Source organism: Saccopteryx bilineata, chromosome 12, assembly GCF_036850765.1.
Source record: "Saccopteryx bilineata isolate mSacBil1 chromosome 12, mSacBil1_pri_phased_curated, whole genome shotgun sequence".
Lineage (NCBI taxonomy): Eukaryota > Metazoa > Chordata > Mammalia > Chiroptera > Emballonuridae > Saccopteryx > Saccopteryx bilineata.
The window spans coordinates 43,863,295-43,879,696 of record NC_089501.1 but is presented as its reverse complement, the minus strand read 5'-3'; the positions used below and the strand labels follow the sequence as shown (position 1 = coordinate 43,879,696).

General features: G+C 42.3%; 1 protein-coding gene and 1 pseudogene across 1 annotated transcript in view; one reads left to right on the top strand and one right to left on the bottom strand.

Annotated features, from left to right (window-relative positions):
• Positions 1 to 1,205: 1,205 nt before the first annotated feature.
• The window catches only part of LOC136316067 (uncharacterized), a 66,553-nt gene continuing 51,356 nt past the window's right edge, over positions 1,206 to 16,402 (top strand). The window contains exon 1 of the mRNA XM_066247807.1: positions 1,206 to 1,379. Within this exon, the coding sequence (XP_066103904.1) occupies positions 1,265 to 1,379 (115 nt within the window). The 5' untranslated portion in view covers positions 1,206 to 1,264. The remainder of the gene's footprint in view (positions 1,380 to 16,402) is intronic.
• LOC136316569 (U4 spliceosomal RNA) lies at positions 11,308 to 11,457 on the bottom strand (annotated as a pseudogene).

Below are 16,402 nucleotides of genomic sequence, written 5' to 3'. Positions count from 1 at the left end.
AATGAGTAGACCATCCAGATAGAAAATTTAAATGAAACACTGAATTTGAACTAAACATTAGACCAATTGGAACTAACAAACATTTATAGAATATTCCATTCAACAGAAGCAGAACACAGTCTTCTAAACTATACAGAGGTCACTGTCCAGATTAGACAATGTGAAAGGACACAAAAAAGTCTTAGCAATGTAGAAGATTGAAATCATAACAAGTGTCTTTCAAACAATAATGGTATAAAACTAGAAATAAAAAAAAGGAAGTCTGGAAAATTTATGAATATGTGAAAATGAAACAACAGACTCTTGAATAACCAAATAATCAAAGATGAAATCAAAAGAAAAGTAAAAAATATCTAAAAACAAGGCCCTGGCCGGTTGGCTCAGCGGTAGAGCGTCGGCCTGGCGTGCGGGGGACCCGGGTTCGATTCCCGCCCAGGGCACATGGGAGAGGTGCCCATTTGCTTCTTCACCCCCCCCCCCCTCCTTCCTCTCTGTTTCTCTCTTCCCCTCCCGCAGCCAAGGCTCCATTGGAGCAGAGATGGCCCGGGCGCTGGGGATGGCTCCTTGGCCTCTGCCCCAGGCGCTAGAGTAGCTCTGGTCGCAACAGAGCAACGCCCCAGAGGGGCAGAGCATCGCCCCCTGGTGGGCAGAGCGTCACCCCTGGTGGGCGTGCTGGGTGGATCCCGGTCCGGCGCATGCGGGAGTCTGTCTGACTGTCTCTCCCCGTTTCCAGCTTCAGAAAAAAAAAAAAAAAAAAGAACCACCGCTAATCGCCTGCTCCCCAGGGAATTCAATTTAGCACAGATGGTAGAACAGAATGCATTACACCTTGTAGTATAACAGTGATAAAGGGACACATTCTGCTCCCGATGGCCACTTGAAGTGTGGAAACAAATACACAAACAGCAGTCACCAAGTCCAATAGTCTTACTGTGGACTGGAGTGTTAGCACACACAGGGGAAAGTAACTCAGCCTGAGGGTCAGGGAGACTTCGTGGGAGGTGATATTTGTGTTCAGCTTTGAAGCAGAACCAGCTCTTGGTGAGGGGACAGGGAACACCAGCAGAGGAAGGAGGCAGACAGAAGCTGGGAGGCCTGTGAGGACCTGCAGGGGGAGGAGGACAAGGCGCCCTAGCATAGGGCCGGACAGGTGGGCGGGGCTACCTTATAAATATTCTGTGCATACGCCGGGCGGGCATTCCTCCTGCGTGCGTGCAAACTGTTCGCGCCCGGCCTTTCACTTGGGTTTCTGTCCCGGATCAGGATGACTGCGCCCACCAAGTGCAGCGGGGTCTTCCTGCTCCTGCTCCTGCTTCTGCTGCCGTCCTGTGTCAGGGCTGCGCCCCGCGGTAAGGTCGGGGCTGGGACCTCCGAGAAAGGTACGGATATCAATACGGGAACCGGAGGGAGAGAAGCCGGGGGGGGGGGGGGGGGGGGTCGGCTATCGGAGGGAAAATAGCTGGTGAAGGGGGGGGGCGGGGAGGAGAGTGACGGCGATCGGCGGGAGAGAAGTGGAGGGCGGGGAGGAAGCGGATCGGGGAGGAGAAGGCGATGCCCTGGGTAGAGTTCCGGACCGTCCCGGTGGTGGCGCGGCGGCATCGCTGTCCCCTCCTCTCTCATCTCTGGGGCCGCCGCGGCTGCCTCGCTGGTGGAGCCCTTCCAGGCCAGGACAGGGACTGACGTGGGCGGGAGGGCGCCTCCACCCCGCACCTCGCGGCACTAGAAGCTTCTTGAGAAGTGGAGCCCGTGGCAGGAGGGGCGTGGACAGGAGGGCGGGGTCATTCCCTCAGGGTAGCCACCCAAGGACAGCTCCAGGACCCTACTGTGCTCGCACGACTTTCCCAGGCGAACCCCCTCCTCACCTCCACTGCCTCCACCCTTGAACTTCGCGCTCTCGGCCAGCTGATCGCCGGTCCTGGAGCTCCATCTAGGCTCCGCTCACAGACACTAAGATCCAATGAGTCACTTCTCACCGCCGCTCAGACTGATGATTACCCAATTCTATGGTGCTCTAAGAACACCAGTTCTTCCAACTCCTTACCTTTTTGAAGCGACCCTAATTCCTCCACCGTGGCACGTACCCCCTCCCCGCCACCGCCTGGCTTCAGGACACTCTCCAGAAAGCCTCTGCACGTGGCCCACAGAACCTAGAGCGGGAGGGACAGGAAACACTTTATTTTTTAAACCCAAATTCTTTTTTAATTTTAATTTTATTTTTTGTATGTGTGTGACAGAGATAGAGAAAGGGACAGATAGGAATAGACAGGAAGGAGAGAGATGAGAAGCATCAATTGTTCGTTGAAACACCTTAGTTGTTCATTGATTGCTTTCTCATATGTGCCTTAACAGGGCTACAGCAGAGCAAGTGATCCCTTGCTCAAGCTAGTGACCTTGGGTCCAAGCTGGTGAGCCTTGCTCAAACCAGATAATTCTGCACTCAAACTCCCAAGCTCAGGATATTGAACTTCTGTCCTCCACATCGCAGTCCTAGGCTCTATCCACTGAGCCACCACCTGGTCAGGCTTTTTTTCCTTCCTTCCTTCCTTCCTTCCTTCCTTCCTTCCTTCCTTCCTTCCTTCCTTCCTTCCTTCCTTCCTTCTCAAAGAATGCCACCGGGAAGGATGGTGTTGTTATATGTCGGGGGCGCAGAGAGAGAGATCAGCAGACGAAATCATCGTGGACTAGCAAAGGACCACTGCTCGCTCAGGCAAATGGCTCCGAGTTCATGCAGTGTCCTATTTTTATTCACAAGACTTCAAAAAGCTTGTTTACTGAGAAATTGGCATAACATCAAGCATAACTTTTACTTAAAGATACATGGAGTACACCTGCATGATAGCTTAATAACAATATAATATCAAAAGGCATTAATTGCTATTGCTTCTATAGTTCCCACAACACTCCTCTCTTTATCTCAAGGGATAACCTTGAAAGGAACAGAAATCTTATGAGAATGTTTTACTGAGAAAAAAGCCCAGCAACTGCCTTCAGTCCCATAGACCTGTTTCAGTGACCCGCCTTCAAATCACAAAACAATTCTCTTGGCAAAACATTCTTTTCTTGTTGGCTGTGTTTCCATCCAAGGCCATGCAATGGATCCTTCCACTACATTTCCCCCTTTTTGTTTATGTTAAATGTTATGAAGCACCACAGAAAACACAGCCTTCTGTCGTTCATCCCTTATTTCTCTTGCTTTGATTCGTCGACAGACTACATATAAAAGAAAACATAGCCCTGGCCGGTTGGCTCAGCGGTAGAGCGTCGGCCTGGCGTGTGGGGGACCCGGGTTCGATTCCCGGCCAGGGCACATAGGAGAAGCACCCATTTGCTTCTCCACCCCCGCCCCCTCCTTCCTCTCTATCTCTCTCTTCCCCTCCCGCAGCCAAGGTTCCATTGGAGCAAAGATGGCCCAGGCACTGGGATGGCTCCTTGGCCTCTGCCCCAGGCGCTAGAGTGGCTCTGGTCACTGCAGAGCGACGCCCCGGAGGGGCAGAGCATCGCCCCCTGGTGGGCAGAGCGTCGCCCCTGGTGGGCGTGCCGGGTGGATCCCTGTCGGGCGCATGCGAGAGTCTGTCTGACTGTCTCTCCCCGTTTCCAGCTTCAGAAAAATACAAAAAAAAAAAAGAAAACATAGAATTAATACTATTATAAAAAGTTCTACAGTGGATTTCCAAAATCCTTTAATATATTCAATAGGATTTAATTGCAATAAATTATCCCTTAGTCCCTTCAATATAGGTTGACATGTTAGAATTTCTAATTTTCTTTGAAAAGCTTCATGCATATGTCTTTGTAATTTAATTATTTCTTTAGTTACATTATCCTGATTTAACAAATGCTTTTTAACATTTTCCTAATGGAAATAAGTACGATTTTTAAGAAATAGGGGTAACACAAAAACTAGTTACATTCTAATCACATGTTAGCTTAATTTGTCTTTGCAGGCTAACAATTTGATCTCTTAACACATAGTCTGTTCTAAATCATTAACTTTAGTATTAATGTTACTATCTATATATTATTGAGAAGTCCACAGTTCAGAATCTTCATGCCATTTTTTACAAAGTCCACAGTCTATATGCTTTGATGTAATGCAACTCTAGATACATCAGCCACGGTGGTTACAGCTATTAGTCCTGTAATGATGGTGATGATCAGTCTAACTAGTCTCTTGGTTTGCTTCAAGGACTTAATGAGTTGTTGTAACAGCATCATGGAAGGGGAACCCTGCGACATCCAATGCATCTGTACTGGGATCCAGACTCCTGTTTGGCTCTTAAAATGTAAAGACTTTGACTATTCTCATTTAAAAAAATAGAAGAGTTAATACATGTATAAAAAGCACACTTATTGCAAGTTATTGAATAATTTTCAGCTGTCTATTTGGTTTCACCTATAATAAACATATAAGGCAATCTAACAAGCAGATATGAAATGTGTTTCATTCTTCTTAAAGATTAACATAATTTGATTAGAAGGATAATTTCTCCAGATTTTTCCTTTCCATACTGACATATGTTTAAGTGCCATGGCTACTTTCCACAAATGATATTGTATAGGACCAAATTTCATATAAGGAGCTTGAGGTGACATCCATCCTCTATGCTATATGATAGTATGATTACTTTGACCACCAGCTGTAATTAAACCATTGTTCTTATGCCAACTTAAATCAGCACCCTGCATTAACTTAGGCAGAGGTATGAGGGCTTTAATCCATGACGTTTTATGTACAGATGTATTACTTTTAAATCTATATCCTTGTAACAAACGTTTTTTTTTTTTCATCTCCTTTATTGTTATCTTTGACAATAGAGAGCTAAGCTTGAGCTTCTATGTTTAAACAATGTGGCTCATGTCCTATACATATAGATAATCCCTCAACTCCTGTTGTATAATTTTCTAATTTCATGCCTTCTTCCGAAGGTGCTAAGGGACCTCTATCATTAAAAGGTCCTGGAAGCTAATTAGAGTTATTAACAAAAATAGGAAAGGCACTATTTTCCCAATGAATAGCTCTACTTAATGGAGGATTAGGGACATGTGCCTAATAACTAAAATTTTCAGCTCTACTTACTGGACTGTTACCAAAGCAATTATTGCTTAAAACGGGTTAGTAGCATTTTTTTCTTTTTTAGTAGTTTGTAGCATGTTTTTTTTACCATTAAAGGTCAGTTTTTTAAGTTGACCCCAACTTGGTATTTTAGCCTTTTCAATACCAAACAGCAGCACCTTTAAGATTCTTCTTTGAAATTCATTTCTTCCATCTAAGCAATCGGAAGATATGGAAAGAATCTATTGTTCTTATTTATGTTGTTAGTTTAATTCTGTGAGCAGGACTCCAAAGGACTTCACCGGATTCTACAATGACACAAGCAAACCCTCTTCCCCAATGTTGCACTACACTAGGTACCTATTGATTCAACTCACTTTTATAATGTATGGGTTGATTAATCTTAGAACTGTTATTTTTTATCCAATGTCTGTCTGCAGCCGTCAAATTATTTTCTCCTGTATTTAAGAAATTTAAAGTAAATAAAGCTTTGTGTAACATAATCCTAGGGGATAATCTTTCTTCTCTCTCCTTTTTTGTTTAAGTAACATATTTTTCAGAGTGCAATTACTGAGTTCAATAATCGCTTGTTCTTGTTGATTATATTGAATTCTAGTAGTATGTTTAATATTCTAAAATGCTAAGAATTGTTAAAATTTAGCAGAAGTATAGGTCAGACTATTGTCAGTTTTAATTGCTTTAGGAATGCCTATAACATTAAAAGCTTCAATAAGATGTTGAATGACACATTCAACCTTTTCTCTAGGCAAAGGTGTGACCTATTGAAAGGATTATTAAATATTAATAGAACAGTATACATAGGATAGTTTTATAAAAGAAGAAATATGAGTAATATCTATTTGCTACAGGTTATTACTATGTTGTCCTCTAGGATTCATTCCTCTCGATAATGGAGGAGCATTTATAATACTATACTGAGGAGAGTTTTCAACATTATTCCGAGCTTTTTGCCTAGTTACTCTAAATTTCTGCGTTAAACCTTTTCTATTTGTATGAGTCTCTGTATGAAATTTAGTAGCTATTTCTATTTATTTAATGAGTAATTGATTAATTGTATTATTTGTAGTAGACAGGTCCTGGTAAAGCTGTATGAGAATGAATGTGAGTTATATAGACAGACTAATTTCATTCCTACAATAAAAGTTGTAACTCTTGAAACAATTTGTGCAATCTAGAACTATTATTTGAAATATAAACAGTTTCTATAAATTTAATTGTATGTTCTACATATTGTGAATCAGTAACAATGTTAATAGGACAGGATGTTTGAATTTTGTCTTCAACTACTGATTTAAGGTTTCAGAAGCATTTTTAAGGATGACTGAAAGTTTAGCATTATTTTTACAAGCTATTAATATGTCATTTATATAATGGATTATTAAAGATTGAGGATATTTCTAATGAATTTTTTCTAAAGATTGATTTACATAATGTTGATACAGTGTCAAGCTATTCAACATTGCTTATTTAAGTAATATAAACTTAGTGAGAATAGTTAGTTATGCTTTATAGACACAACAGCTAGTATTGCTAGAAACAGAGTCAAAGATGTTTTTTGAAGTCTTAGTCTTAATTTAAAAAAATTTTGCCTCTTGGGTAAGTTTATTTAATTGTCAAATCTCCCTTTTTTCTATTTCCGACTTATGCCGAGGCTTCAATTTTCTGGAAGGTATCTACTAGTCCCATATCTGTGGAGATAAGAGCAAATCCTCACCCCTACATTTTGCCTACATTGCTGTTGTAAATTAACAAACTGTCAATATAAAAAGTTTATCTTGTGTAATATTAATAAGAGGGTTAACATTAGCATTTTGATTAGCTTGAATACAAGCCTGATTCTCCTGCTAAGTCATAAATTGTAACTCTTTTGCTTTTGAAAGAACATTCGGAGCTAACATTTCTAAATCTTTTGAAATAAAACATTCAGAGTCCATGAAGGAGGATAGCAGTTCCTGCATAGAAAGACAGTTAGTTCTATACTGGGAGCAAGCCGTTTTTAACTCTTTAAGAACTTTGACAGAAATTTGGTCATAGTGAATATAAAAAACTTCTTGTCAGAAAGTTTAGACTGTAATTTAAAAAGTGGCTCTTTTACTTATTTATAAGATAAATGTTTTTCTTTATCAGAGACCAAATGACCTTTGTTATTTTCCTATTGTAAAAAAATCTTAAAGCTTTGTTAAGGACTTTCCCTAAGCCATGTGCTTAGTGACCACTGCCTAAGTGGGCTAAAAAGGAAACTGATGCTTAGTAATAAGAGATGCATCAGCTTCTATATCTAAAAGTCTTTTGTATTGTTAAGTCTGTTATAGGGCATCAGAGGAACTAAATTCCCGCTTTCCTCAGTGCTTCTTTTTTAGGATGTTGCCTCACAATCAGCCAACTGTCTGAAGCAGCTTGAGATAAATTCTTAAAATGACTTAATTTTACTTAATTCCTTAGTTTTACAAATTTGAGCATATTTTACACACAAACAAGACATTTTTCAACACAGAAACACAAGTATAACATATACCTTTAATTAATCCTAATACTTAAATTTTTATTTGATTTCAAACTTTGAATATACCTTACAATGTATTAACCAAATTAGCAAGTCTTAAGGATCCATATTCTATTCAATTTAAATTTAAATGAGTGCTCCTTATAATTTCTCATTTTAAAGCAAAAAATATATGGATGAAACTATTTTTTCAATATAAAAGCCAGCATTTTTTATCTTTGTATATAAACACTCAATTCAGGCCTTTAAAATCACATTTTAGACAACATCAAACAAAAACTAAACAGAAATTAGAGTCAGACAAACCAGACCAGACAAACCAAAGAGAAACCCGGGATTCAGAGCACAGTCAGACTAGAAAGATGCCTGCCTGATTTTAATCAGGGCATTTTCTGACAGAGGGACTGACGATGGATGAGACTAAACAAAATCTCCTCAAGAAAATTCTCTTGGCAGCTGCTGGGATATTTTCTATAGTCAGATCCAACACATGTCCACCACCTCAGTTTCCAGGCAAAGAATAAGAAAGAAGCAAAATGATAGCTCAGAGGATTGTAGCTAAAACACCAAAGAAAATCAGTATTTATTTATTTTATTATTACAAAGACTAGAGAATTCTAAGGACTTCATGATTCTTCTATATGTCTTATTTCTAATTGAGTTTGTATCAACTGATATAAAGCTGCAAGGTTTTTTCCCTTGTCTCTAACTCTAGTGATTTGCATTTATGCTTTAAGACAAGCGATCTAATCTGAGCTATAACAGCATCAGTATAACCAGTTTGTTGTCCCACAGTTGCGTAAGTGCCAACTCCGATGAGTATTTTAAAAGTAGCTCCCTGGGGATTATTTTTGGCATTCATGCAAGATATTCCAAGAGCCTCCTCTCTCCATCAAGATTTGAATTGTAAATATTGTCTTGGTTCCAAAACCATACTAGCAAGTAAATCCCAATCCAAAGGAATCACTAAATGATCATTACAATAGGAAGAGATAAGACCTTGAACATATGAGGACTGAGGTCCATACATAGCAACAGATTGACTAGCTTTAAGAAAGTAAATTCAATTTGGTCAAATTGGATATTATGCCCTCCCCCAGGACCTGGAGCATTGAGAGGAAAAGGCTGTCGAATAACTGGAAAAATAGATGCAGAAAAATTACTAGAATTAGATTCTAAATCATCATGATGCATAAGCCCCTGTTGCATTTCAGAGATTTCAGGGAATTGAAAAATCCTTCCCCTGCCAGTACCAATTAATTTTTTACCTTGAATTGGAGGAGCTGTAGGCTTACATATATCTTGCTTTTGAACAGGATAAGCAATATACTGATTTCCAATCTCCTGTTGTTCCAGTGTAAATTGTAATTTATTTAATAAATGTTTTGGACAGGCAACATCATCCATAGGGGCTCCCTCACTTTTTAAGAAAGAGGGATGAAAGCCTGTGGATGGCTGAATTTCATTAACATTTTCAGTAACTTCAGAAGCAGAGACAGTATTGTCCAAGTCATTATTCTGTTCATTCTGTGCTGAATCAAATTCTTCAGGCTCATTATAAATAACCTCACTCAAGTCTTTAACAGAATCCCCATCTCATAGCAAAGGGCCAAGGGCTGTAGCAATAAGATTATAAGCAGCCCACATTTCAGCATCAAGTGGATCTCCGTGCTGATGAGCACGGGGTAAAGATTTTCCTACTTGTTGCCAAACATTCAAATTCAATTGATTATCATGTTCAGGAGTATACCAGTAACCATGTTTCTGAATAGTATTTAAAAGACGTAACAAAACCTTGTCTTTTATCTGAATCCTAGACCCTTTTAAAAGGGATTTTAAAACTTGTACATAATTATCTAATAATGAATGGGAATTTCCCATGACTTTGCTACTTTTCCTGAAAGTTTCACGTACACAGCGCGTCCAACTTACCCTTTTGGGATTCTGCCTGTTCCTAATCTCTTCTTAAGGCCCCACGGTAGGCACCAAATGTTGTTGTATGTCGGGGGCACAGAGAGAGAGATCAGCAGACGAAATCATCATGGACTAGCAAAGGACCACCACTCGCTCAGGCAAATGGCCCCGAGTTCACACTGTGTCCTATTTCTATTCACAAGACTTCAAAAAGCTTGTTTACTGAGAAATTGGCATAACATCAAGCATAACTTTTACTTAAAGATACATGGAGTACACCTGCATGATAGCTTAATAACAATATAATATCAAAAGGCATTAATTGCTATTGCTTCTATGGTTCTCACAATATTCCTCTCTTTATCTCAAGGGATAATCTTGAAAGGAACAGAAATCTTATGAAAATGTTTTACTGAGAAAAAAGCCCAGCAACTGCCTTCAGTCCCATAGACCTGTTTCAGTGACCCGCCTTCAAGTCACAAAACAATTCTCTTGGCAAAACATACTTTTCTTGTTGGCTGTGTTCCCACCCAAGGCCATGCAATGGGTTATTCCACTACAGATGGAAAGGAGGGGCACTCTGTGCTCCCACATTTTCCACCTACTGGAAAGGCAGCAGCACATAAAGGTCCTACATGCAGGCAGGAGTCTGCAAACTTTTTTTTCTTCTTATTTTTTAAAATCTTCACTTTATTTTGCGTAACACTGCCATTCGTTGTAATTGTTTTGTTATTGTTTTACTTTTTATTTTTATTTTTTCTTCTTTATCCAAGTGAGAGGAGGGGAGATAGAAAGACTCCTGCATGCACCCCCACCAGGATCCACCTGATAACCCCACCTAGGGCCGATGCTCTGCCTATCTGGGGCCATGTTCGCAACTGAGCTACTTTTAGCGCCTGAGGCAGAGGCTCCACAGAGTCATACTCAGCACCTGGGGCTGATGTGCTAGAATCAATCAAGCCATGGCTGCAGGGGGGGAAGAGAAAGAGAGAGAGAGAGAGAGAGAATGGAGAGGGGTGGAGAAGCAGATGGGTGCTTCTCCTGTGTGCCCTGACAGGGAACCAAACCTGGGACATCTACCCGCCAGGCCAACGCTCTACCACTGGGCCAACTGGTCATGGCCCTTACCTTTTTAAATTACCATTTACATTCAGTACTATTTTGTATTAGTGTTAGGTGTATAGCATAGTGGTTCAACAATTAGATATCTCTCAGAGTGCCCCCCCAGATATATCATAACCCACCTGGAGCACAGTTAGTACGATATGCTGACTATGTTTCCTATGCTGTACTTTACAGCCCGTGACTGCTTTGTACTTGTCGGTCTGTTCTTCTGAATCCCTCCACCGAGTCCTCCACCGCTGGGATGGGAACTAGTAGAAAATACGCCATTGAGGACAGGACAGCTAAGAATGTCTTCAGCCCCTTCATTAAGATGGAGGGCTCCTGGAAACGGAAACCTTGAGTCTCTAAGAAGGAATGATGATGAAATGAGGAAAGGAGATGGGAAAGGATAGAGGGCCTGGAGAATGGGTGGAGGCAGGGGTGCTGTGGGGTGTGAGGAAAAGGAATTGAAATTTAGGGGCACTTCACCCCAAGGAGCAGGTGGTAGGGCCATGGGGAGGGGCAAAGGCAGGGTCACAGGCAGGGACAGCACTTGGGAGCCATTCCATCCTGCGACCGAATGGACATGGAATAACTTTGTGTCTCTGTGTTGGCAAAACACCTTAAATGTCTCTCTGTGGATGCAAAGTTGAGATTCCCTCTCATGAGAAATATAACTCTACTTATGCAGTGAGGAACAACGTACTGATATAATGATTCCACCCTTCTAATTGCCTAAAAGAATAGCAAGGACCTATGTTTTTCAAGTCGTCAGAGCGGGGTATTGGGAAAAGTTTTCAATGAGCAATAATCACGCCTCGGATAAGCCTCCTTGGCTACGAGACTGCCACTGTGCAAAGCTAGGACCTATGTTTTTAATTCTATTTTAAAACTGGGCCCTGAAGTGAAAAATTACAAAATAATAGTGAGTCAGACGAGAGCCACTGCCCAGAAAGGGCCCATGTTTGGGTGCTGTGCGTCATCAGGAGCACAGGCAATGTTTGCCTAGACTTGGGCGGGGCAGTAGCACCCTGGATGCAGGTGATTGACACAGGAAGGAGAGCCTATCCGCAGAGCTGTGGGCACAGGGGTCTGGCTTTAACCCCTGGTGGAAGGTGACTGAGAAGGACTTAACTGTCCCAACCAAGCAGGCTGAGATGAGGCTGCATTCCCAGTAGCAAAGGGGCTTGGGCACAGGAGGAAGGCAGAGACCTTTTAGGAACTAGGTGTCAGTGTGAGGACTTAACAGAGGCGGAGCCTCCATGGACACCTGTGCTTCACGCATTGACTTAGGGTTCCCTGAGCCTGACAGGAAGGCTACAGACACTTTATTCCGCACAAAACCGCAAGGTTCGAGCACCCATCAAACAATGTCTGGACATGCTAAAAAGCAACGTAAAGTGACCCGTAATCAAGAAAAAAAGGAAACAATAGAAACTGACTCAGAAATCACCAAGAGTACCTGCGAGAGTCCTACGCAGAAGGAAGAGGTTCAGCACTCTCCTTCACCTATAATGGGAGGAAAAGTACTTCTCTCTGGGACCTGAGTCTTGGCTGAGACCCCTGTGATAAAAGACAGGTTACTAAGAGAAATGTTTATTAACATGTGTACCTCTGTACAGATGGGAGCTACTCAGGGAAAATGAGGGATTCCTGAGGTAGCTCAGAACTCAGGACGAAATATCATCTTAATTGGGGAAGGTGGGTAGGACTCTTAGGGCAAAGGAAAAGATTTTTAAGAAAGATGAATGAGCCTGACCCGTCCATGCTGGCACAGTGGATAGAGTGTCAACCTGGAATGCTCAGGTCCCAGGTTCTAAACCCCGTGGTCACTGGCTTGAGCCCAAAGGTCACTGACTTGAAACCCAAGGTCACTGGCTCAGCTGGAACTCCCCGTCAACACAGATATGAGGAGCAATCAATGAACAGCTAAGGGTTGATGCTTGTCGTCTCCCTGTCACACACACACACACTCTCTCTCACTCTCTCTCTCTCTCTCTCTCAGAATAAAAAATATTAATGGACCCTTAGAAAAACAGATTTGAGGCAAAGGAGTTTGTGACAATATCCGTCCGGATGTGGTGTCTGCTTCTGGTCTCCCCTCCTGTGACCAGTCAGTGCTCCCTGGTTGATGAAATCCTCCCAGGAGGGGATAAATGACAGCTGGTTCCTTTTGGAGGACCTGTCCTGAGGCGGATACAGGGGCTCAGAGAAAGCCTCTGGCTGCTTCCATTGTTTTTCACGGGCCTGCAGCTCAGAATAATCCTGTGTCAGAGGGCGCGTTGGGAGGGCAGATTCACAGTCCTTCACACCGACACAAAAGTTCACTCAGAGAGGACCGTGTATATACATGTGTACATGAAAGAAGATATGCTGCTCACAAAAATTAGGAGATACTTCAAAATGAATATGAAGTGATAAAATAGCCTCTAATTTCTGTGAGCAGTGTATGAAAGAATTTAAAGATAGGAGTAAATCTTTGTGTCCTTATTGAGTAAATCCTTAAATACACCAATAGTGCCAATGACAAGAAAAAAATAGATTAGTTTGACTTTTCGAATTGTAAAAAGTTTGTTTCCAAGAACATCATCAAGAAACTGAAAAGACAACCTCTAGAAAGAAAATATTTTCCAACCGTATCTTTGGTAAGGGACTGTTATCTAGAATATATTTATATAAAGAACTCTTGTACTTAATATATAATGATAAGCAACCCAATTTTAAAGTAGACATTTCTCCAAAGAAGAATACAAAAGACCAATAAGTACATGCAAACACTCATATCTTAGTCAGCAGGGAAATGCAAATCAAAACCACAGAGAACCTGACTAGGCAATGGCGCCATGGATAAAATGTTGGACTAGGATCCAGAGGACCCAGGTTCAAAACCTCGAAGTCGCAGGCTTGAGCGCGGGCTCATCTGGTTTGAGCACAGCTCACCAGCTTGAGCCCAAGGTCACTGGCTTGAGCAAGGGGTCACTTGCTCTGCTGTAGCCCCCCGGGCAAGGCACATATGAGAAAGCAATCAATGAACAACTAGGTGCTGCAACGAAGAACTGATGCTTTTCATTCCTGTCCCTATCTGTCCCTGTCCCATTCTCTGTCTCTGTCTCTGTCACAAAAAACAAACAAAAACCACAGAGATATCACTTGATACCCACTAGGTGGCAGTCACGCAGAAGGTTTGTGCCTAACTGCCCTGCTCCTGCTGTCCCAGTGGAGGCTGCTGTTGTTTCCAAATACGTGTGTGTTTATCAGTTTGTAGTTTATTTCTTTTAAAAAAATTTTTTTTATTTATTGATTTGAGCTGAAAGAAAGGGAGAGAGGGTGAGAGAAAGGAGGAGAGAGAGAGAGGAATGTGGAGCAGTTCCTGAGTGTGCCCTGAAAACTCTAAACCATGCTCTCCAGCCAGAGCGTGAGTAGGCTTCATCTTAATCTCTGTGAATGTGAACTGTCAGTGAGGTATAAACTCGACACTGCTATTTTGCATATTCATCTACCATGACCAAAATATAAGGATTTTGCTTGACCAAGCGGTGATGCAGTGGATAGAACGTCAGACTGGGATGCAGAGGACCCAGGTTCGAAACCCCAAGGTCGCCGGCTTGAGTGTGGGCTTATCAGCTTGAGCCCAAGGTCGCTGGCTTCAGCAAGGGGTCACTTGCTCTGCTGTAGCGCCCTGGTCAAGGCACATATGAGAAAGTAATCAATGAACAACTAAGGTGCTGCAGTGAAGACTGATGCTTCTCATCTCTCTCCCTTTCTGTCTGTCTGTCCCTAGCTGCTGTCCCTCTCTCTGACTGTCTCTTTAAATTTAAAAAAAAAAAAAGGATTATTTTCCCCCCATAATATCCATGTCTAATTTTCTTACATCGAGACATTTATAACAAAAATAATAAAGACTATGATTTACTGAACTATAACTAATTACATGGCAGTCATTCTAGTAGGTCCTTTCCACATATTTTCCGATTTCACCTTTACATCAGCACTGTAAGACAGGAAATTTATTACATCTCCACTTAACTGGGGACTGAGGCTCAAGGATATGAAATAACTTGCCCCTGATCAGACTAATGCTAGTAATGGTGACACTGAAATGCCGACCAGGGTGGGCCTAATTCCAAGTCTGTGCTCTTTCCACTGCCACCCTAATCTCTTCTACCAAATGACATCGTTTATTTAGCTGTGACATAAACAAAATCCTGAGTTCCAAATGGAATGACCTTTTACAAGTTAAATCTAGTTCTTAAAGAATTACACGATTACATCTTGTTGGTAATGAGCTAAACCTTTGTTCCTTTCTGTTTTGAAGTGTCACTTTAGGACTTTGTCTTCAAATCTGATGGTCCTCCTGGCCAATTCCACTTCTTCCGTCTTTGAAACCCTGTAGGTCTCGCACACACGCACCCTGGCTACTTTTATTCCCTTGTGTCCTTTTCCATATTCTTTCGACTTTTTCTTAGCTAGTTGCCCTGGGGATTACAATTAACCTTTTAACCTAAAACAGTCTAGTTCAGATGAATAGCAATTTTGCTACAATATAACTCCCTTCCCTCCCCCCTTTATGCTGCTATTGTCATACAAATTACATATTTAAACATTATAAGCCAATCAAACAGGTTTGATATTTTTACTGATGCAGTTGTGTTCAGACAAGTTTACATTAGTACTGTCTTTCCTACTTAGTATGTAGTTCCTTTATCAGTGCTCTCTATGTCTTCATGTGTGTTCAAGGCACTGCCAAAGGCTGGTGTTGGCAACTCAGACACATGGACTCCAACTCAGACACACAGGCTCAGTGGCTAGACCCCCAGGCAGACCAGTCATCCCTGCCTTCCTGACCCACACTCGTCCTGTCACAGACTTTGAAGGACTCACGAGTGTGCCCTGAGAAGCAGAGAGCCAGCCTGCCCAGTGCACAAGGAGCTCTCTGACTCACTTTCGGGGATTAAACATCCAGCCCAGCTGATTTAAGTCTGCGGTCTCTCTTTGGACTGACTTGAGGACCACATTGGGGAGAAACAGCTAAGGCCCCTGACCCTTTTTTGTAAGAACTCAGTGCCTATCTGGCAGCTCTTTCTTTGTCTTTCTCTTTGGGACCTTAACCCAAATTTCAGGAACTAACTACAGTATAAGCCTGGTGCTACCCTTCCTGTGATTGATGAGACTTGTGGAAAATACTGGGCCCTTTAAGAAGCTGCCCTAGTACCAGGCCAGGAGGAGGAAACAGGCTGCAAATTAAAGTTGTCAAAACTAAGTAGCCAGAGAATGTTTGATGTACGTTCCTGGGCCCCTTGAGACACTCTGAGCAGAGTCCTCTGAGCAAACAACCCGCATCTCCAGAGAAAGAGCACTGCACGTCCTCAGTGGCTACTTTCCTTGAAGTCTGTGTGATCCAGTTAAAGACCAGTGGTGCAGACCCACTTACCAGCATCGGGAGATGCCCAGAGTCTGCCCCACAGGGCATCACCGAATGAGTCTGACTTGCATTTTAAATTGCCAGCGTGGTGTCTGGCACACAGTGGGAACATACGAGATGGACAGAGGGTACTATGCACTGAATGTTTGTGCCTCCAAATTCATATGTTGAAATCCTAACTTTCATCATGATAGAATTGGGAGCTGGGACCTTGGGGAGGTGATTAGGTCATGAAGATGGAACCCCCATGATGAGATTCTAAGATGAGAGAAGACAGCTTGCTCACTCTCACTGCTCTCTGCCATGTGAGGATACAGGATGACAGCCATCTGCACGGCAGGGAGAGAGGGTCCTCACTAGACACAAAATGTGCCAGTTTCTAGGT